Source organism: Oryctolagus cuniculus, chromosome 5 (assembly GCF_964237555.1).
Source record: "Oryctolagus cuniculus chromosome 5, mOryCun1.1, whole genome shotgun sequence".
NCBI classification, from domain to species: domain Eukaryota; kingdom Metazoa; phylum Chordata; class Mammalia; order Lagomorpha; family Leporidae; genus Oryctolagus; species Oryctolagus cuniculus.
Genome location: NC_091436.1, coordinates 98,906,340 through 98,929,646, shown reverse-complemented (window position 1 = coordinate 98,929,646; position 23,307 = coordinate 98,906,340). Strand labels below are relative to the sequence as shown.

The 23,307-nt window shown below is 44.0% G+C and overlaps 1 protein-coding gene across 5 annotated transcripts in view; it reads right to left on the bottom strand.

Annotated features, from left to right (window-relative positions):
- SLC17A5 (solute carrier family 17 member 5) overlaps window positions 1-19,072 on the bottom strand; it is a 58,819-nt gene extending 39,747 nt beyond the window's left edge. The window contains exons 1-3 of one of the 5 annotated variants that reach the window (XM_051854159.2): window positions 18,859-19,072; window positions 6,019-6,215; window positions 4,114-4,347 (exon numbers count right to left, since the gene is read on the bottom strand). In XM_051854159.2, coding sequence (XP_051710119.1) covers window positions 4,114-4,347; window positions 6,019-6,215; window positions 18,859-18,952 — 525 coding nt within the window. In that variant the 5' untranslated portion in view covers window positions 18,953-19,072. Of the gene's footprint in view, window positions 1-4,113; window positions 4,348-6,018; window positions 6,216-6,728; window positions 6,860-9,523; window positions 9,644-18,858 lie in introns of those variants that run through there. The other 4 variants (XM_051854157.2, NM_001171293.1, XM_070073278.1 and 1 more) reach the window with 4 other exon arrangements.
- Between the last annotated feature and the right edge of the window lie 4,235 nt (window positions 19,073-23,307).

Below are 23,307 nucleotides of genomic sequence, written 5' to 3'. Positions count from 1 at the left end.
CTAGTGCTATTACTATTATTATTATTTGTTTTTAAAAGGGTTTATTTATTTGATAGGCAGAGTGACAGAGAAAGAATGAGGGAGAGAGACTAAGAGATCTTCCATCTACCGATTCACTCACCAAATGGTCAAAATAGCCAGAGACAATGCCAGGAGCGAGAAACTGTATCTGGGTCTCCCACTTGGGTGGCAGGGGTCCAGGCACTTGGCCATCTTCTGTTGCTTTCCCAGGTGCACCATAGGGAGCTGGATCTGAAGCAGAGCAGCTGGGGCTCCCACCAGTGCTCCAGTAAGGGATGCTAGCGCCTATGGGTGATGACAAACCTACTGTGCCACAACACCAGCCCCCTCAAACACTCTGTTTTCGTATTTGCATCTTTTCTCTTGGCCCTCATTCATATACACGTGGGTTTATAGAATTACAACTGAGAGTATCTGATAGCAACAACTGCTTTGTTGCCCAGAGGTTGTGATGTGAGCCACCTCCGTGCTCCAAGGTCCTGCTCTTAGTGAGTGCTTGAGGCCCAGAGCGAGCTGTGGATAAAGTGCTCAGCCTCGGGCCTGACTAGTGCTTAATAATTTATATTTTGGGGCTGGCACCGTGGCTCACTTGGTTAATCCTCTGCCTGTGGCGCTGGCATTCCATATGGGCGCCAGGTTCTGGTCCTGGTTGCTCCTCTTCCAGTCCAGCTCTCTGTTGTGGCCTGGGAGGTCAGTGGGGGATGGCCCAAGTGCTTGGGCCCTGCACCCGCATGGGAGACCAGGAGGAAGCACCTGGTTCCTGGCTTCAGATTGGCACAGCGCCAGCCATGGTGGCCATTTGGGGAGTGAACCAATGGAGGGAAACCTTTCTCTCTGTCTCTCTCTCTCACTGTCTAAAAAATTCTATCTGTCAAATAAAAAAAATTATTTTTCTGATTCTCTCAAAAAAAGAAGAGGAAGAGGAAGCAGAGATGGGGGAGGAGGAAGAGGAGAAGGAGGAGGAAAAGAAGGAGGAAAAAGAGAAGGGAAGGCAAAGAGGATTTAGGCTATGTTGCAATATCTAGAATCTGTATCATGGAGCAGCCATAGGATGCAATCTTTATAAAATAAAACTTGAGACACTGTTTAGAAATGCCTGCAGAGTACAAAACCCCAGGGACAAGGTATATTTGTGGTGATTCAGTTGGTAGGGATGAAAGATATGGATCTAGGCTCAGTTCTCTGGATAAGGCAATGTGATACAGATCGAAGAATGGACAAAAATGAGAGAACCTAAGGATAAATACAACTGAGATTCTACTTAGAAATAAAATGGTCCCTTGAAATGGCAGTGGTAATATAAGAGGTGCACTATAATGTTAAATTGGTGGCATAAACAGGAGGGTAAAATGTTCAGCAAGGAGATTCAATACCTTGATCAGAGAAAATATACTACAATTAAGTACACTTTACTTAGATAAGGAGAAGAGAAACCTGGTAATGGGGGGGGGGATCTTTATTTTGTAACATGAAGAGTTTATTTAATAGAGCTCTACTGATAAGCATTAAATAAGAATATTCAGATGAATGATAAAACTTGAAATTCAAATAGCACTTGGCAATTTCTAATGTAGTCCAGCTAACCTCATCACACCTGAGTGTTACAGCCATCCTGTGACTGAGGATGGGTCATGTATTTTAGAACTGACCTCCAGAGGCTAGGACTCACCACAGTTTCGCTCTTAGATAGAGTGGAGCTATTATTGTCTAACCTCTGGTTTTCTGACTGCAGTCTAGTATTCTCTCCAACATAGTAGGACACACCTTCACGCTATATACCAAACAATGAGGCCACCATCCTGCTTGAGTTAAAGACTCAAGGAGAACAAATTAAAATATGCCAGGATTTCACAGGGAGAAGTTCAGAATTAAAAGGAAAAGAGATCATTATTTAAAAAGGGAAGTACACATGACGAAATGCAAACAAGAAGTGAAAAAGTAAACAAAGATTAAAAAATTAAAAAAAATTTAATGATAACACCTTAGGAGGAGAAAAAAGATAATTCTAAGAATAGCAGGAATAATTCTAAAAACATAGAACTAAATTGCGGTAGTTCTATAAGATCATAATTTTGTTTGTAAGTTAGAACACTAGAAAAAATAAAAGTACAAATGATACAGAAGCAGCTCCACAAATAACAACACATTTAAAAGTGAAACAGGGGGCCCGTATTTGGTGTAGTGGTTCAGACAGCACGTGAGATACCTGCATGCCATATGAGAGCGCCTGGGTTCGCGTCCTGGCTCCAGTCCTGATTCTAGCTTCCAGCTAATGTGCACGCTGGGAGGTAGTGGTGATGGCTCAAGTGGCTGAGTCCCTGTCACGCACAAAGGAAGACCCAGACAGCATTCCCAGCTCTTGGCTTTTGCTTGGCCAGCTTTGGCAGGTTACGGATATGTGGGCAGTGAATCAGCGGTGGATGGGAGATTCTCTCTCTCTTTCTCTCTGTCTCTGTCCCTCTCTACCTCTCCCTTTGTGTCTCTTTGCTTTCATATAAATAAAAATAAATAAATTTTAAAAAGTGAAAAAGAGCAATTTAAGGGTCTATTTTGTAAAATGTGTTTTAGATCTGGGCATCAATGATAGAGCAGAGACAATCTTGGCAAAAGTACAAGAGGTTAGGATAGCAAATCTTAACCATTTTTGTAATTGTTTATTTTCTTATCTCTTACAGTTTGATCTAAGGCATTTCCCCCTGGAAGATGTTTTCTCTAGTCTTTGAGTAAAGTTTCTGATGTTTAAAAAAGACTTTTTAATTTATTTGGAAGTCAGAGTTACACAGAGAGAGGGAGAGAAAAGAGACAGTGACAGAGAGACAGAGAATCTTTCATCCTTTGGTTCACTCCCCAGATGGCCACAATAGCCGGGCTGCACCAGGCTGAACCCAGGAGCTAGGAGCTTTCCAGATCTCCCATGTGGGTGCAGGGGCCCAAACACTTGGGCCATCTTCTGCTGCTTATCCCAGACCATTTGCAGGGAGCTCGATTAGAAGTGGAGCAGCTGGGACTTGAAGCAGTGCCCCCGTGGGATGTGGGTATTGCAGGCCTCAGCTTAACCAGCTAGGTCATGGTGCCAGCCCCAAGTTTCCAATTCTCAGGTGCTTTCCCTGGAGACCTCATCTACTACCCAGGTTCTTTTCTAGTTAACTGGTTCTCTATTTTATTTTATTATTTTTTATTTTTATTTTTTTGACAGGCAGAGTTAGTGAGAGAGAGAGAAAGGTCTTCCTTTTCCATTGGTTCACCCCCCAAGTGGCCGCTACGGCCGGTGCGTTGTGGCCAGCACGCTGCACTGATCCGAAGCCAGGAGCCAGGTGCTTCCTCCTGGTAGGTGCCATAACATCATCTGTTGTTATGCTTTGGTTCATAACAAAGAATTATATATTTTTGTTTGTTTGTTTTTGACAGGCAGAGTTAGACAGTGAGAGAGAGAGAGAGAGAGAGAGAGAAAGGTCTTCCTTCTATTGGTTCACCCTCCAAATGGCTGCTATGGCTGGCACACTGCACCGATCCGAAGCCAGGAGCCAGGTGCTTCCTCCTGGTCTCCCACACGGGTGCAGGCGCCCAAGCACTTGGGCCATCCTCCACTGCCCTCCCGGGCCACAGCAGAGAGCTGGACTGGAAGAGGAGCAACCGGGACAGAATCCAGTGCCCTGACTGGGACTAGAACCCGGGGTGCCGGTGCTGCAGGCGGAGGATTAGCCTAGTGAGCCGCAGCGCTGGCCCAAAGAATGATATCTTTAAGAAGAAAATTAAAAAAAAAAAAAAAAAAAAGAAGAAGAAGAAAATAAAGTGACACAGGGTAAGAAGTAAAATAAGAGAAAAAAATTGGCTCTCAGTTCTTTTCTGAGATGCCCACCAAGTCTAACAGGTGTATTTCTTTTCATTTATTTCAAAATTCACTTAGAAAGAAAAGGAGAAAAAAATTATCTCCAACATAAAGAAATGGTAAGTAATGAATATGTCAATTACCCTGGTCTGATCATTACACATTGTATACACATTTTACTGAAATACCACACTGTACCCCAAACATATGTACAACCACTATATGTCAATTAAAATATTTATACATGTATTTTAAAAAATTACCTCTCCCAGTCCTTCCAGTGCTCTGAGCACAATGAGAGCTCCAACTCCTAAATCTGCGGCAAGGGGCGTGAACAGGGTGAAGACAGCGGTGCCAAGGACTCCCAGTCCTAGCAGCAGTTTCCCTCCGACTCTGCTGGCCAGGTAGCCCCCGGGAATCTGTGTGACAATGTAGCCATAAAAAAAGGACCCGAGGATCCAGCCTTGAGTTTCTGCATCCCACTGGTACTTTTTACCCTATAAAAATAGGAGGCAAAAAACAATCCTTTAAGACCTTCACTAAATAGCTTCTGTCTCCTTCTGGCATGCAAGTACCTATAAATGAAATTCTGAACAACAGTATTGGACTATGCCATCTTTCTAGGGGGTGGGTAGGTCATCAAAATACAGACAAGTTGCTTCTACAAGTGGATGGAAAAGAACTGAAAGTCATAAATTTTTGAAAGGGCTTGAAATTTTATGAACTAGACTCTAGGATGAGCTGTGGAGGCTTTGTATTAACTCCAACCAAGAAGCCGCAAGAAACAGCCGTAAGCCTAATCCAGAAACCTGTTAAACAAGATACTGTAGCGCTTGAGCCAACCTTTGGAGTCAGGCATGGGTTTGAGCCCAGCTCTATTAGTTACTGGATGTGTGACCTGGGAAGATTAAATACATAAAAAAAGTCCCGATACACAGTAAGTGTTCACGTAATGTTGGATGTCAGAATGCACAAATATAGGTAGTTAATATCTCCCCTTTTCAGACCAAGTAATTGAACATGCACATGAAATAATACAAGAGTAAGAATTTAAAACAAGCTATAAACTTCCTGTTTTTCAATTAACAGCAGCAGTAGTAAAGAACTAATGATGACTTAGTGACGGATGTGAATATCTGACATCTTTAATGCATGTAGCTGTACAATTGAGCCACTGTGTTGGGATTTTTTTTCCACTGCCCATAAAGGCAGATCAAGATAAGTTGCTAGGTCAACAAATACACTTAACAAAGGGGACAATACAAGGCAAACCTATAATTATCCCTGTGTAGGAGACCAATCTGCAGCTTATATGTGGAATTCCAGACTTCCTGAATGACCAGTACTGTCCCTGCAGGTCACAAGTTGAAGTGGAGAAAGCAGATGATGTACACCCAAACATGTCACTCAGCAACATTATTAAAGTCAAATATAAATTTTTGTTGTCATTATTTTGTATGGATGCTTGTTTGGGGAGCCATCCTCTCTGCTAATTAAATACTCATGTTTGTATACCACAGAGGAGACTCACCAAAGTGCCATCTGGCTCCTCTGGGAGCACAGGAAATGGACAAAAGCACACTCACTAGTCTTTTCTCCCTGTTGTGTCTCCTTGTATGACAAGCAGAGTATATATTTCAAGTGTATAAAACTCAATTCAAACGATGAACACACACTTTATCAGCTCCACAATAACACAAGGGAAGCTAAATGACTTAAGCTTAAGTTGGATCTGTATAGATTTTGGAAAAGAATTTCCTTAGAGATTGACCAATTCTTATTTTTCATCCTTTAGCTGAGATCACCTACACTCTCCTGTAATAGTAACTCTATGTGTGACACAGCTCTTACAAGTCCTACTGAAACTATTTAGCAACATTTCAAACAATCCAATTTTCTGATAATGCCAAACAAGGTTTCACAAATCCTCTTCAAGGATGGTAAACTAGTGAGAAAATTGAAGAACTGCTGTTGGAACCAACCATGCTGTATTCTAGCACAGCAGCAGTAGTTCTAGTTGTAAGTTTTTGTTCAACCAGTTGAACAACATAAAAAGAAACTGATTGGAAGTACACATAAAGCAGTGTTTGCGGCTTTTGTAGGATGAAGAAAGACCAACTAGGATTTTAAGACCTGTAAGTATTTTAAGGTTAAAAAATACCACCTACCGTTTGGCTATGAGGGACCTTTACGGGAGCAGAATGCTCTGCACACTCCTTGGAAGTTCTATTATCTGCCAGAGTTGTATTTGAATCTACCATGTCCACTAATGCGACACTCAAATTCACACGTAATGCATAGAGAACGAAGAAACCAAAAAAGGCCAAAATTGCTAAATTGTAACGAGCAGAGCAGCATGCTGGAGCTGAAATAAAGATTGGAGGAAAACCTTAATTAAAAGGATACATTAGATGACACTGTCTAAATCATGAAAAACGTTAGTCTTTAAGAGGTACACAAATGAATAATCATGAATAATCTAACATTCTTAGATTAAACATATCTAAAAATATTTATCAAAGAGAATTGGCTCCCAGAGCAACTGTAATTTTGGTAAAAATCAGTCACATGAAAGCTGAACTGTAACCAGTTCACTAAAACAGCGATAATGACTTTATCAATTTTGCTAAAAAAAAAAAAAAAAAAAAATCCCTATTCCGGAGTCAAAATGTACCCTTAGTCCCAGTCAGTTGGTATGGGGATTTTAATGATATCACTATTTCTAAAAAAACACCTAAAACATGGTGAGTAAGCCCTTGAGTATTTTCAAGGGCACAGCATATGTATGGGTTGGAAGCCAGCTTGTTGTAAAGGTGGCATGGTAAAAACAATCCATTGCGAGATGAGGGCTTGAAAGCCCTCTGGACAGATTTCTTACCTTGAAGAGTATCCTCAGAGGCTGGGTTTAAATCGGAAGCCATGATTAATACCTAAAGGCTCTTCTAAACTAAGCACACTAAAGAATCCAGGCGCACACTTGCAGCATCTGCGACAGTTATTCAGTTGTTATCATGCTTAAAGAGCCCACAGTCAAAGAGAAATAAGTGAAGGTAGCACAATGATAAGAAAAACATAAGGGGGATGGCTGAATAGGTTGGAGGAACCAATGAAAGAAGGATTATGTGAGAGGAGGAGTTTGAGCCATTTTAAAATTTTAATTGTAGGCCTATGCACATATTTTTTTTGTTTTATTGAGTTGCACAATTGAAGACAGATGGGAATTCAGAAAGCCAGCTAATTAGATGGCCTAACTCAGGGCCGTCTACCTTTAAGTTTGGCAAACATTTAGTGATAAATATCTATTAAAAGACGGGTACATCTATTTCCTTAGGCAATGATAAGTTAAAACCAAATATGTATATATGAAAATATGTTATTTGGCAATGACACATTAGTACTACATACATGCATGTGTTTCCTCCTACACAGGAATCCTGTTGTTTTCATTGACCTGATCTCCAACAAAAATACATTTTTCGGAGCACAGATGTCTTGGTACTGATTCAGATGGGTTGACCCAGACTAAACCACTAATGAATATGGCACAACTATACTTAGGCACACATCAATATACCAGGATCCAATTCACTTTTCTATTCTTTCTCTATGCAAGATTTGCAACTTTTAACAGATCATTTGTCAACTGGCATTCTTGAATCCTATTTTCAGGGGTATGACTATTAGAATTATGGCACACCAACATGGTTAAATTCAGTTCTGTGAGAACTGCATTTCCAAGACTCCAAGGACACTACCTCTGTGACTTGAATTTAGATGCTTTTGCTCTTTCTGTTCCAGCCAAATGGGCATCTAATCAGTTAAGGACAGTTTGGCTTCTGTAAGGCATGTTCTGTAGGAGAAAACATTTTTCATCATCATTCTCTCATGCAATATTTGTAATACGTGAAGTCTGAATGTGGGCTGAGGAATTGTAATCTTGCCAACTCTGGGCGACTAAAATGTATTACTTTGAAAATTTTGATGCAAAAAGTTCATATTCATGTATCATGTCTGCATTGGCCAGGCACTATTTAAAATGTTGATTATCTACTCCAGCAAAGAAATGACAGGATGTGATTTATGGTTTAAAGAGCTTATACAAGTGCCGCACGAAGGCTGCTAAGGCAAGTGTGATGAGGTGTGGGGGAAGTAGATTCAGAGAGACCATTTAAGGTTGCTGTTATAGTTTTCCAGGTGTAAGGTGAAGATGTTTTAAACTAGGCACAAAGCAGGAGGCAATGGAGAGAAATGGGCAGATCTGACATAAGTTAAAAGGTAGAATTACCAGGGTTTGCCTAAGTGTTAGAGGTGGGAATAAGTGAGAGGGAGGGCTATCAGTAATTTCCTTACCCTAAGCAACTTTATTTTACGTTATTCTGACTTGGTACATTATTTTTTTTTTCTTCATTCTATCCTCATTTGCAGTTGCCTGCTTTTACTGTATGCTACTAGTTTCCCCTCAGGTGATGCTTTGGATTATGATATATCTTTTTTTTTTTTTTTTAATATTTATTTGAAAGGCAGAGTTAGAGAGAGAGAGGTATCTTCCATCTGAATGTGCACTTTCGAAATGGCTGCAATGACACAATGACTGGAGCTGCGTGGATCTGGAGCCAGGAGCCAGGAGCTTCTGGGTCACCCACATGGGTGCAGGGGCCTAAGCACTTGGGCCATCCTCTGTTGCCCTCCCAGGCCATTAGCAGGGAGCTAGATTAGAAGTGGAGCAGCAGGACACAAACTGGTACCAATATGGGATGCTGGTATCACAGGAGTTGGCTTTACCCGCTATGCTACAATGTGAGTGCCAAGTAAAATGATTTTAAATTACTAGTGATATTACTTGAAAATCTTATCTACAAGTAATGGACCAGACAATTTTAACTTTAGGGGATGCAACCAATAGTCAGAAAATAAAAAGCACAGACATCATATGATACATATATAGCTGATATTTTAAAAATATTAAAAATAAATGGCTATTAGCTTTATAAAAATGGTTTTGCCTGGTTAGAGGGGGTGGTATTGTGGCACAGTGGGTTAAGCCACTGCCTGCCACCCTGGCATCCCATATCAGCACCAGTTCCAGTCCTGGCTGCTCTGATCCTGATTCAGCTCCCTGTTAATGTATCTGAGAAAGCAGTGGAATATGGCCCTCGTACTTGGGTCCCTGCCACCCATGTGGGAGGCCCAGATGGAGCTCTAGTCTCCTAGCTTCAGCCTGGCCTAGCCTGAGCTGTTGCAGCAATTTAGGGAGTGAAGCAGCAGAAGGAAAATCTCACTCTCTCATTCTGTCACTCTGCCTTTCAAATAAATAAATAAATAAATAAATAAATAGAATAAAAGAGAGATGATTTTTGGTTATAGATATATTCAGACAGGAAAGCTACATTTCAGGAAAGTAGGGTGGTAGAGCAACATGTGCCCATAAATTTGGGTAAGTCTTGAAATTGATCCAACAAAAGCAAGCTTGCATGACAAAGAGAAAGAACATCCACTGAGCACCCACCACGCTGAAATTGAGTTCAAAGCAAAATCATGCCAGCATAACGAACAGAGCACCCATCAAAACAAACATCAACTTCTGAAATGCGGCTCACACTTAGGAAGGTGGAGTGGGTGCAGCTGAAGAGGGTGTACCTGAAAGAACACAGGCTAATTTAGGGTGAAGCAGACCTGTAAATGCATCTCAGTTCTGATTGTCACTGGCTGTGGTCTCTGTAGGAGTTATTTAATAGTTTCCATCCTTGGGTTTCTCAGCTCCAAAATAAGGAAACTACCAACCACCTCAGTAAGCTGTGTGGGAATTAAACAAAATAACCATAGGCACACAGTAAAAATGAGTTCCTTTATTTATTTATTTATTTTTTACCCTGGAGGAAGTTATGCCAAAAGAGAAAATACTGTGTACATAGAGATGGCAAGGGGCAAATGAGGTATATGAATATGCTTGCAGGTGGGGCCCGGTCAGGGAAATCCTTAGGAGAAAGCGTATTTGATGAGTCTTCACAGTGAACAGGAAATCACCAGGCTGGTGAGAAGTGGGAGAATAATGGGAACAAAGGCAGCAGCATGTACAGAGGGAGGGACATGAGAAAGGAAGGCGCAGGGAGAGGAAATCCCAAGTGATCCGAGGTGGGTGGACTACATGGACTGTGTGCAATGGCAATTCTAAGAACTAAGACAATTGAGTGGGATGGCAGGTACTGAGTTTAAAAACATAAGATAATAATGTTTATTGAGTACTTACTCTATGCTTGGTACCAGTCTAAGTGTTTTGCCTGTTTTAGGGTTATAATTATTACCTGGTTGGTGGATGTAAAATACTCAGAACACTGCTTACTACACAGTAAGCCTTCAGTAGCTATGAACTGTTGATAGTATTGTGGCTTTTTCTGGATATTAGGAATTGAGGTTGTTAGGAACTGAGGTTATTTCTCATTTGTGAGACATCGGGATTTGTGCGACACGTGGTTTCCAGGAAAGGATACAGGATTGCCGAGCGGGTGGACACCCACCCGGAATGGGTGGAGCGCTGTGCCCTGGAGTGTAACTTCAAGCACTGCACGTCTGTGGGTGCTGAGAAAGCAGGGGGTGATGAGATGGAGGTAATGACAAAGACAAGGGCAGATGACTGCAGACTCCTGGAAAGAAAAGGAAGCGTCGGGCTTTGATTCTGACCCAAGATGACAGTTCTATCCTGTTCACTGTTGTGTCTGCAGTGCCTAGAGGAGGGCCTGGAGAACTGGGATATACTTTTGTGGCTTCAAAGTACAGAGGTGTCTCCTGACAGAAGCACACAATCCCACCTATGAAGTCCTCTTGACAGTAGATCAGACAGAATCAGCTGGTCAGACCTCGAGACCTACCAATTACAAATCTACAGTCAACACAGGGAACAGAAGAAAATATGCGCTATATATGACAACACAGGAAGATAAATTATAAGAAAAAAGAGTGTGGGGAGGGAACTACAGATTAAAAGAGACTTAAGAAACATTTTGATTATTTGGAAGACATTATTGAGATCCTGATAGGAACAAAGCATAGAAAATTATGATATAATTAGGGAAATATGAACATTTATTAGGTATTCAATAAGAATTACTTTTATTTCTTATGGTAATAGTACTAGAGTTTTTTTTTTAATTTTTTTATTTTTTGACAGGCAGAGTGGACAGTGAGAGAGAGAGACAGAGAGAAAGGTCTTCCTTTTGCTGTTGGTTCACCCTCCAATGGCCGCCGTGGCCGGCGCACTGAGGCCAGCGCACCGCGCTGATCCGATGGCAGGAGCCAGGTACTTATCCTGGTCTCCCATGGGGTGCAGGGCCCAAGCACTTGGGCCATCCTCCACTGCACTCTTGGGCCACAGCAGAGAGCTGGCCTGGAAGAGGGGCAACCGGGACAGAATCCGGTGCCCTGACCGGGACTAGAACCTGGTGTGCCGGCGCCGCAAGGCGGAGGATTAGGCTAGTGAGCCGCGGCGCCGGCCTAGAGTTATTTTTAAAAAGTGTCCTGGTTGAGGCCAGCGTTCTGGCATAGCAGATAAAGCTATCACCTGCAATGCTGGCATCCCATATGGGCACCAGTTCAAGTTCTAGCTGTTCCTCTTCCAATCCACTTCCTTGTTTATGTACCTGGGAAAGCAGTGGAAGAATGGCCCAAGTGCTTACGCTTCTGCACTCATGTGGGATACTGGGAAGAAGCTCTTAGCTCCTCGCTTTCAGCCTGGCCCAGCCCCGGCAGTTAACGCCATTTGGGGAGTGAGTCAGAGAGAATGAACCTTTCTCTCTGTCTATCTCTGTAACTCTGCCTTTCAAATAAATAAAACTCCCTAGCCAAGTGCTTGGGTTTGACTCCTGGCTCCATTTCTGATTCCAGCTTCCTGCTAAAGTATACCCTGGGAGGCAGCAGATATTGGCTCAAGTAACTTGTGTCCCTGCCACTCATGTGGCAGACTCAGAGTTCCAGGTATCCTGGTTTCAGCCAGCCCCACCCTTGGCTATTGTAGGTATCTGGGGTGCAAACCAGCAGATGAGCGACGTCTATTTCTGTCTCTCTGCCTTTCAAATAAAGAAAACAACATTTTAAAAAGCATCCTTATCTTTTAGAGATACACACCAAAATATTTATGTATGAAATGACAATGGTATCTATAATTTGCTTCAAAATAATAATATATGAGCATAAGAATAAATGAAACAAGACTGGCCAAGTAGTAACTGTTTTACTGTTTAACATGGTTACATATGAGTTTACTATATCCTTTTATTTTTGTATATGTGTGAACTTTCCTATTAAAAAAAATCAAGGTCCAGGTGAAGTCAGAGAGAGTGAAAGTAGGGTAGTTACACAAGCAAGTAGGAAGGATGCCTAGCTGTGGTTAAAGCAGTTGTGGGAGATGACACGGTACAAGGATGGTCAAAGAAGGAAGGAAATCGTTAGACATGTAGGAGTCCGGAGAACTGAGGGAACAGTGTTGGCTAAGTCACCATGGGTAATGGCAAAGCCTGTGATGAATGAAGCAAAAGGTGAAGTGGGTGGCGGAGAGCAACCAAGTCGTGGAAAGGGGGCCTGGCCTACGGGCAAGAGTCATCAACCTCATCCATTAGTGTGACACATGAAAAACAAGCAGTCATCCTTGAGAGAGCAGTGGGGAGTGCCAGTGTATACCTAGGACACCGAGTTCTGATGAGCAAGGAAGTACAGGCAGCAAGGCAAGGCTGGTGAAAATCTGAGGATGTCTGAGCATTTACTCGTCGTGGAAGGGAGAGGCAGTGGGGAGGGATGGGCCTGGGCCAGTCATCTCAGAATCCTGAGTAGCGGATTGTTTCCAGGACCCTTAGTAGAAACACTCATGTCTTTTATGTAAAAATGGCTTCGTATTTGCATCCAACCTGCACATACTCTTCCGTGTACTCTAAATCATCTCTAGGTGACTTAAAATCCTGAATACAATTAGAGTGCTACATAGATAGCTGTCAATGCATAGGCAATAATGGCAAGAAGAGTCTGTACACATTCATTACAGGTGCAATTGTCAACCAGCATAGGCCTAACTACATAGTACAAGTCAGCAACAATACATGTTTTTTTCCGGATATTTTCAATCTGTAGCTACTGAGAGGGTCACAGGTACAGAGTGATGAGGGACTGAAGACAAGGCCTATAATCTATGTCTAGATGTATGCTCAATACAAAGATGACGATCTTCTGTACAGCAGGGTGTCTACTGGAGCAAGTGAGCCCCACTAGAAAGGGTATTGTGGCCGGCACCACGGCTCACTAGGCTAATCCTCCGCCTGCAGTGCCGGCACCCCAGGTTCTAGTCCCGGTCGGGGCGCTGGATTCTGTCCTGGTTGTTCCTCTTCCAGTTCAGCTCTCTGCTGTGGCCTGGGAAGGCAGTAGAGGATGGCCCAGGTCCTTGGGCCCTGCACCCGCATGGGAGACCAGGAGGAAGCACCCGGCTCCTGGCTTCAGATAGGCGGAGTGCGCCGGCCGCAACACGCTGGCCGTAGTGGCCACTGAGGGGTGAACCAACAGAAAAAGGAAGACCTTTCTCTCTGTCTCTCTCTCTCACTGTCTAACTCTGCCTGTCAAAAACAAAAACAAAAACAAAGAAAGGGTATTGCATTAAAAAAAGATTGCCTATCTAAAATTGATAAAATAAGTCTCGCTTTTAAAAAAGGGCAATTTTAAATACGGTAGTTGACTAGTCTTATTCTGCCTATGGGTGATCAATTCCTGATGAATCCTATGTATTCTTAGCTCCCAAGCTAATGTCTGTTACAATGGACCCAGATACTTCAATACTAACAGTGACTATCACACATGACCCAAGGCCATTTTCCTTCATTCTGTAACACAGTTGTTCTCAAGGCCAGTGCTGTGGCATAGTGGGTAAAGCCTCTGCCTGCAGTGCCGGCATCTCACATGGGAGGCAGTTCGAATCCTGGCTGCTCCACTTCTGATCCAGCTCTCTGCAATGGCTCGGGAAAGCAGTAGAAGATGGCCCAAGTCCTTGGGTCCTTGTACCCATGTAGGAGACCCAGAAGAAGCTCCTGGCTCCTGGCTTTGGAGCTGCCCAGCTCCAGCCATTGTGGCCATTTGGGGAATAAACCAGTGATAGAAGATGCCTCTCTCTCTCTCTCTCTCTCTCTCCACCTTTGTCTCTCTGTAGCTCTGCCTTTCAAATAAATAAATAAATCTTCAAAAAAAAAAAAATGGTTGCTCTCTGCCATCACTCTATACCCCACAGTTACTTGTCTGTGAAACCCAATGCTTTTAACTCAACATTGAATGTAAATTCCCAAAATAAAAGTGAGAGAGAGAGAGAGAGAGAGAGAGAGAGAAAAGAAACAAAGTATAGGATGTATGAGATTATCATAATTATAAGCAGGAAAATAGAAATTTCAATACGGTGACAATGACCGATGGGCCCTTATTTTTTTGGTGCCAGTTCTCTGAGGAATGCAAACTCCAAATGGTCTCACTGTTCCTGATAGTAACAGCAGCTTATGCTAACTCTGTGCAAAACTCTTCTAAGCACTTCTTATATTAGCTCACTTAATGATAACAATAATCCTGTAATCAGATATATTATTTTCCTGATTTACCACAAAAAAAAAAAAAAAACACAGAGAAGTTAGGTAACATGCTAAAGTTCACACAGCTAGTTAGTGGAGTTGAGACTGGCATCTAGGCACACAACTCTAATCTATACTTTGTCTATACAGACATACATACAGAAATGTCCTGGAAGCCCTGAAGCTGATTTCTCCTAACATGAATAACATTGCTACAAGGTATTTTGAATCAGTACAGATGATCAATCAATAATCAATACAAGGGATAGCTCATTTATACAAAAGCAAACCTCCAGTTGGTCAAACGTGCTACGAATGAAGAATTGTTTTATGTGTGAGAGGGAAAGCTTTTCTCCTCCTTGCTTAATTTCCTCTTTCCCTCCTGTCTAAATCAGGCAGAAAAACTTTCAGATGTCCTGTCCTGTTGTTTCTCATGGAGCTGCCCTTCTCCCATCATTCTAGTGGGCATCTTTGAATTCTGTGGAGTTCAGTGGAAGCAAATGCTTAGGAAGAAAATCATAGGCCTGTTACTGAGAATCTTGTTATATCCAACTCAGAAGTATTAATTCTTAAAACTTTTATTTATTTGAGAAGCAGAGAGTCGGAGAATTGTTCCATCTGCTGGTTCACTCCCTAAATGTCTGGCTAGGCTAAGTAGAAGACAGGAGCCCTAAACCTAATCCAGGCCTCCCTTCTGAGTAGCAGAAACTCAACTATTTGGGCCATCACTGCTGCCTCCCATGGCATACATTAGCAGGAAGCTGGAATTGGAAGTGGACCTGGGACTCAAATCCAGGCATTTACACATGTGATACTGGTGTCCCAAGCTGCATCTTAAAGCCCTGTACCAACAATCTGCCCCAGAGATAATTCTTAACACTGAAGACACAGCCCAGTTTTACCCCTCATAATAAAGAAACATTGTTTCTCATTTAAAACCATATCTATTTTACTCATGCTGGGGTAGGGAACTTTCAAATTTGGGAAGGATCAAGTAAAAATGGTAAGCTATTTTGCAAATAGGGATTTACTGACTATAACCAAATGTGGCAGAGTTGTGTGCTGAGGACGAACAATGGGACTAACGAGCAGGCCTCTGAGGCTGGTCCTTAATTCCCACCACTATGTGCGACTGTCTGCACCTCACCCCCTCTAGCCCTCAGCTGCCTGCACATACAGGTAAATGTCGCTCCACCAGGAGCCTTTTTACCGTCATAAAATTTTATGACTATGACATCTTTGTCAGCACTTCTCTTAAAAGCAAAACTATATACATAGGTATAGATAAAGTACAGCTAATTTCATACCGGTTTGTTCCAGAAACAAACATAAAAGCTAAATAGAATACATCTAAACCTATGGAAAGGAAAGTTGGACTACTAAACATTGGCTCCTTCTGGTACCAAAACTTTTCAAAAAGTCATTCTGGATAGAAAATTTTTCTTTATTAAATACACATACACACTTTCTTACATGTGCCAACTGAATATATAAAACATTTATATTTAATATTTCAAAACATTTATAAGGGTTATTCTGTTTCCCCTATTAGATCACACATGGTAGATACCACTGCTAAAGTCAGGAGAGGGGACACCACTGGGAGGCACGCAGGTCGCTCCTGGCAGCTTCCAGAAGGTTGTTAAACCATCTTTCTCTTCCCTCCTCTTTTCCTTAGTGCTCTTCTCTTCTCCTGCTCACAATATCCCAGGCATATGGCTGAACATTAAATATTACTGATTAATACAATATCCTGGGCCGGCACCGCGGCTCACTAGGCTAATCCTCCGCCTTGCGGTGCCGGCACACCGGGTTCTAGTCCCAGTCGGTCGGGGCGCCGGATTCTGTCCCAGTTGCCCCTCTTCCAGGCCAGCTCTCTGCTGTGGCCAGGGAGTGCAGTGGAGAATAGCCCAAGTCCTTGGGTCCTGCACCCCATGGGAGACCAGGATAAGTACTTGGCTCCTGCCATCGGATCAGCGCGGTGCGCTGGCTGCAGCGCGCCGGCCGCGGCGGCCATTGGAGGGTGAACCAACGGCAAAGGAAGACCTTTCTCTCTCTCTTTCTCACTGTCCACTCTGCCTGTCAAAAAACAAAAAACAAAAACAAAAACAATATCCTGGAACTGCACACTCCTCTTCAATAACGCATCCATCATACTTAAACAGTAAAACTCATGTGTTGCTGATATTTTTACTTCATTTGCTTCTCAGTGTCTATGTAAAGAGTGAAAATAAGGGAGTGAGCATTTAGCCTAGCAGCTAAGAGGCCAGGTAAGATACTAGTTAAAATGCTAGTTAAGACCCTTGTGACCCATATCACACTACCTGGGTTGAATTCCTGGCTCCAGTTCTTGATTCTGTATCTTCCTGCTAATGTGGATGCTGGGTGATGGTTCAAGTAATTGGGTTTCTGCACCCTCATGGTAGATCTGGATTGTATTGTTAGCTGTTACTTTTGGCTAGGGCATCTGGGGGGCTGAACCAGCAGATGGGAGCTCTCTCTGTCTCTCAAATTGAAAGAAAAAAAAAAAGGAAAAGAGTAAAAAGAAGAAGGAAAGTGGCTATAACGAGGGCAGCCTCAAGCCAGCAACAGCAGGGCTAAGATCATTAGATCTATTTTATTTTATTTTTTAAAGGATTATTTATTTATTTATTTGAAAGTCAGAGTTATACAGAGAGAGGAGAGGCAGAGAGAGAGAGAGGTCTTCCATCCGCTGGTTCACTCCGCAATTGGCTGCAATGGCTGGAGCTGCGCCAATCCGAAGCCAGGAGCCAGGAGCTTCTTCCAGGTCTCCCACATGCATGCAGGGGCCCAAGGACTTGGGCCATCTTCCACTGCTTTCCCAGGCCATAGCAGAGAGCTGGATCGGAAGTGGAGCAGCCAGGACTCAAACCGGTGCCCATATGGGATGCCGGTGCTTCAGGCTAGGGTGTTAACCTGCTGCGCCACAGCACTGGCCCCAGATCATTAGATCTATATACTTAACTCATCAGTCAAGTAGGAACTCTTTTTAAAAGTAGTACTATGAGGTATTTAAAAAATTGTTTCATCATCTTTATTGAAATATAATTTACATGACAAATGTATACATTTGTTCATTGCACTCATGATCAAAATGTAGAACTTTTCTATTACTCCTACCACTCCCCTGCCCCTAAAATACCCCAGAGCTTCTGCAGTCAACTTCCTGCTGCCCATAGTTTCCAGGCAATTACTGACCTGCTTTCTGTCCGGTGCCCTGACCGGGACTAGAACCCGGGGTGCCGGCACCGCAGGTGGATTAGCTCAGTGAGCCGCGGCGCTGGCCAGAGCTCTAACACTATTTAAAAGCCACAGGAAAAAAAGGTTAGCTTATGGTACTAAGTCCATACTCCAGGTAAAACATCACTTCTGTATAGTATTTAACTTCGATTAAAATAATCTCTCAGATGCCTGATGAAGCCATATCATTGCCACCTTTACTGTCACCATCCGGTAAGCTTAGAAACAAAAAGACAACACAGAAAAAGACACAAAAAGGCAAATTTCCAATTCAACTCTTTGTCACACACATATCTTTGAAACTATCGAATGCTCGCTAACTGAACTGCTCTTTAGGTTTTCATTACTTTTAAAGAAGCTATGTTAGAAAAGTGTCAAAGAGCAAAATATTTTCATTTCCCCAAATTCAAGGAAGATGCTTTGTAAAGTAATTCCTTTTCTGTTCGTTGCAAGATCTTTGGCAAATTACCTTAGAGCTCCCTACATAACATATCTTGTGGAAAAATCAGAATGTTTCTTAAACTGTGGACTGCTAGCTGGAAAAAAATTGAAACGTCAGCAGCATTTTTTGTCTCCCTGCACAATGTCAAGATATTCGCTGGGTTATGCAATAAATGCCCTCTGCATACTCACAAATGTTAGCCACCGTCTTTTTTGGTCTCTCCTTCACGCCCAGATCACATGCTGGCTGATATCCCTCTGTGGAAACCTGGCTGTGATAGGGGAGGAGAGCCAGCGGCTCTCCCTGGTCCTTGGTCCACTGATTTGCAGGACTCCCCCCCAGGTCGCTCCTACTCATACCCGGGGTCCTCCGCTCAGCCCTTTGCCCATTAATTTGAAGGCTCTCTCCCAGGTGGTTCTCCCACCGAGTCCCCATCACTGCACTACTGAAAACTAGGACCTCACGGCCTGAGGCACACAGCTGCTCTCTGTCCCGCCCCGCAGGGCTGCACCTGCCAAGGCACCTGCCAAGGCCACTCCTGAGCCCCCGGCCCAGCCTCGGCGTCTCCGCTTCGTAGTCCCCGCCCGCCCTACGAGGTTCCTCCTCGAATCCCCTAGGGCTTGGGCAGACCCAGCGCGTTGGCGCAGGGTGTGGATCCTCTTGGCCACACCCTCCCCGGGACCGCCGCCCGTCCGAAGACCCTCAACAGCCCCACAGCTCACCGGCTTCGGCCTGCCGGGGGCCCTGCAGAAGCGGGGTGCTGTCCGTGCTCTCCTCGCCGTCGTTCAGGGTTTGGGCCCGAAGCGGGGCCCTCATGACGGCTCCGCTGAATCAATCTGCTTGCTACCGCGCAAAGAGGAACGCTCGGGTCCCTCAGCCGAAGCCCCCGGGCCTCACCGGCGCAGCGGGGCGGGACGAGTGCTGGTGCCGCCTCCGGGCTGGGTTAGGTCATCGTGGCCCCGCCCAGAGGCGGCCGCGCCGACTCCGCCCGCGCCGCCGCCATCTTAGGTTCGGGCAACTCCGGGGTGCGTGGGGCGGGGGTTCCGGTGCGGTGGGGAGTGGTCGGCATCTGGGCCAGCGGGGCTGCCGGGGTTCCTGGGACCGTCTGCCTCCGTGGCGCCCCCGTGTGAAGCGCGAGGGCCCGCCCTCCGGAAGAATGAGACAGTTTCGGTGGAACTCCGGGCGTGTGTTTGACGCCCAGCTGTCGGGAGAAAATTGCCATGACTGTTAACAACCTTTGTGCGGTCCACCCTGCCACGGCATATCGTCCCCAAAGTAGCTTCTAAGGTGGAAAAACAGAAAATGGGACTATGTTGAGTCCTAGGATATTCCCGAATTGGTGGGTAAAAATAATCCAGTGTAGGCAGTTTCACGCGGCTCAGTCTGTGGAAGCCTCTGATGTCTTAGAGGGTCGGGATCTCTCTGAGTCTCACGTGGACAGGTTCTGCTAATGTTTGCTGCTCCTGAGAAAGAGGAACTAGGAAAATGTTACCAGGCTGTCTGGGCAGGCAGATCTGGTAGGCCATGGTGGGTTAAACAAGGGCTTTCTGTGGAGATGGATGAAAACATGACACGTGGACAGGGAAACTCAAGGTCAGTGTTTTGGGAGAACAGGTAAGAGGTTAGGGAAGTTCGCGTAGGAACCAAGGGAAAGGACGTTTACCCACAAAGTGGGATGAGAATTCCTGAAGGCATGCCTATAATTTCCAGATCAGTGGGTGCTGGGCAAGTTTTCCATCTAAAACAGCAAATCAAGTCTTGTTTCTGAGTTACTGAAATTACCACGTAGATTTTAAATTCTCTGAGGGTTGCAGAGAAATGCCACTCAAACCCGAGTATGCCTATAATCATCTGGTGGATCTCTTCAAAGGTATGCTCAGGTCCAGCAGGTCTGGGGCGATGGTTTGTTTTGTGTTAACCTGGAGGATGCTTTTGGTTGAGGTTAACATTCAGATAGGTAAAGTTTAGGTGAGACTGGTTACCCTCTGCGATGTGGGTGGGCCTCAATAGTTGAAGACCTGATCAGATCTCAGAGAGCAGCCCCCACGTCTCTGATAGAATTCTCCAGCTTTTGCCTTCCGACTGCACCTGAAGCCTGTGGGACAATACTGTATGAGCCAATACCTTATTCTCTCTTTGTCTCCGGTTAGTTCCACTTCTCTGAAAACTCCAGTACATCTGGGATGGGCCAGAGATTCTGTATTGCTAACAAGCTGTCAGGTGACCACACTTTGAATTGCACAGTCACAGAGGACTTGGACCAGGAAATAAAGACTTGTCAAGTCCAACACACTTGGAAGATTTCAAATCAGTGGAGTTTCTTTTAATTAAAAAATAAAATCATTTTAGAAGTTTTAGATTTACAGAGAAGTTGCAAAGACAGTACAGGGAATTCTCCATACTCCTTGTTTAGTTTGGTTGTTAAGATCTCACTTTTGGGGCCGTTTCTGTGGTGTAGCAGGTAAAGCCACCACCTGCAGTACTCGTATCCCATATGGGTGCTGGTTCAAGTCCCAGCTGTTCCACTTCTGATCCAGCTCTCTACTACGACCTGGGAAAGCAGAAGATGGCTCAGGTTCTTGGGCCCCTGCACCTATGTGGGAGACCTGGAAGAAGCTCCAGGTTCCTGGCTTCAGATCAGCCCAACTCCATCCATTGAAGCCATTTGGGGAGTGAATCAGTGGATGGAAGATCTCTATTTCTCTCTGCCTCTGCCTTCCAAATAAATAAATAAATCTTTTTTTAAAAAAAGATCTCACTTTAATATGATAGTTTGTCACGATTGGTGAACAAATATTGATGGATTATTAATTAAATTTCACAGTATATTCAGTCTTGTTTTTACATAATATCCTTTCTGTCTGAGAGTCTACCCAAAATGCCACATTATGTTTTGTGATCTCAGACTTCCCTTGTTTTTGTGTCTCTTTATTTTTTTCATGAAAATTTTTTTTTGACAGGCAGAATTAGACAGTGAGAGAGAGAGAGAGACAGAGACAGAGAGAAGGTCTTCCTTTTTCTGTTGGTTCACCCCCCAAGTGGCCGCTACGGCTGGTGCATTGTGGCCGGCTCGCTGTGCCTATTCGAAGCCAGGAGCCAGGTGCTTCTCCTGGTCTCCCATGGGGTGCAGGGCCCAAGCACCTGGGCCATCCTCCACTGCACTCCCGGGCCACAGCAGAGAGCTGGCCTGAAAGAGGGGCAACCGGGACAGAATCTGGCGCCCCAACCGGGACTAGAACCTGGGGTGCCGGCGCTGCAGGTGGAGGATTAGCCTAGTGAGCCGTGGCGCCGGCCATGTTTTTGTGTCTCTTAACAGTTTTGTAAATTACTCTTAGGTTTTATAGAAAGTCTCTCAATTTGGATTTGTCTGATGTTTGTAGTTTTAAATTTTTAACACACATTTGAATTATACATATTTATGAAGTATCCTGTGATATTCTGATATGTATATTCTGTGTAATGTTCCACATAGGGTAAACATAGCTATCACTGCAAATGTTTATCATCTATTTTGCTGAAAACATTCAAAATCTCTCTTCCAGCTTTAAATACACACACACACACACACACAATACATTATTGTTATCTGTAGTAACCCTACTGTATAGAATGTCAGAACTTCCCTTTCTTAACTAAACTTAATACATATTTTATTTATTTATTTGAAAGGCAGAGTTACAGAGGGAGAGACAGATTAACAGAGAGAGAGAGAGAGCGAGAGAGAGAGAGAGAGAGAATCTCCCATCTGCTGCTTCATTCCCTAGATGGTTACCACTGCTGGGGCTGGGCCAAGCTGAAGCCAGGAGCCAGGAGCTTCTTCCAGGTTTCCCATGTGGATGGCAAGGTCCCAAGCATCTGGGCCATGTGCTATTGCTTCTCCTAAGCCATTAGCAGGGAGCTGGATTGGAAGTGGAGCAGACGGGACTTACTGGCTGCCCAAATGGGATGCTGGTGTCACAGGCAACGGCTTTACCTGCTATGTCACAACACCGGCCCCAACTTAGTACCTGATAATCAGCCGTTTTCCATCTTTCCCTTCACCCTACTCCCACCACCATTACATCTTAAATTTTATGAGATCAATTTTTAAAATTCCACGTAAGAGGCCGGCGCCGCGGCTCAATAGGCTAATCCTCCACCTAGCGGCGCCGGCACACCGGGTTCTAGTCCTGGTCGGGACACCGGATTCTGTCCTGGTTGCCCCTCTTCCAGGCCAGCTCTCTGCTGTGGCCAGGGAGTGCAGTGGAGGATGGCCCAAGTGCTTGGGCCCTGCACCCCATGGGAGACCAGGAGAAGCACATGGCTCCTGGCTTCGGATCAGTGCGGTGCCAGCCGTGGCGGCCATTGGAGGGTGAACCAACGGCAAAAGGAAGACTTTTCTCTCTGTCTCTCTCTCTCTCACTGTCCACTCTGCCTGTCAAAAAAAAAAAAAAAAAATCCACATAAGAGAGATCATGCAATACTTATCTTTCTTTGCCTGACTTATTGTATGTAATATAGTGACTCCTTGTCACAAATGACATAGTTTTCTTATCATTAAACTGGGGTTAGGATTTTTTTAGGGAATATCATAGAAGTAAAATGTGTAATTTCACAGGAATGTGCTGTCAATATAACTTATCACTGATGATTATCATTGGTAGATGTTAAGTGTTATCACATGCTTGATACAGTGTTTGTCAAGTTTTTCTACTGTAAAATTACTCTTTTTTCCCCTGTTTCCCTACTTTTCTTTTTAGCAGGAAGGCAGTGTATATAGCCTACACTTGAGAGATGAGGAGATGTGCCCCTCTACTTTGAGGGGCAGAATTCTTTTGTGTAGAGGATTTGTCTATTTCCCCCATTTGTTTATTCAATCATGTAGTATTTATTTTATACTTTGGCTATGATCCAACTCTGCATTATTACTTTTGTTGCTCAAATTGGTGATTGGGAGGTCTTTCAGTTGTCTCCTATGTCTCTTTTACATGCTTCCATTGTTGTGTTTTTTTGGGCAATACCTTACTTTCTGGTACAATAAGATATTCGAGGCTTTTTTTGTGTCTTCTTTTCCATTTCTCCTAGGCAGATGATAGAAGCCAAGAGTTGGGCATGGTGTACACTGTTTCCTACTGGAGTGTCGCTGACTCTAGGCCCAGAGGAAGTACTATTGTTTTTGTTTATTTCCTTCC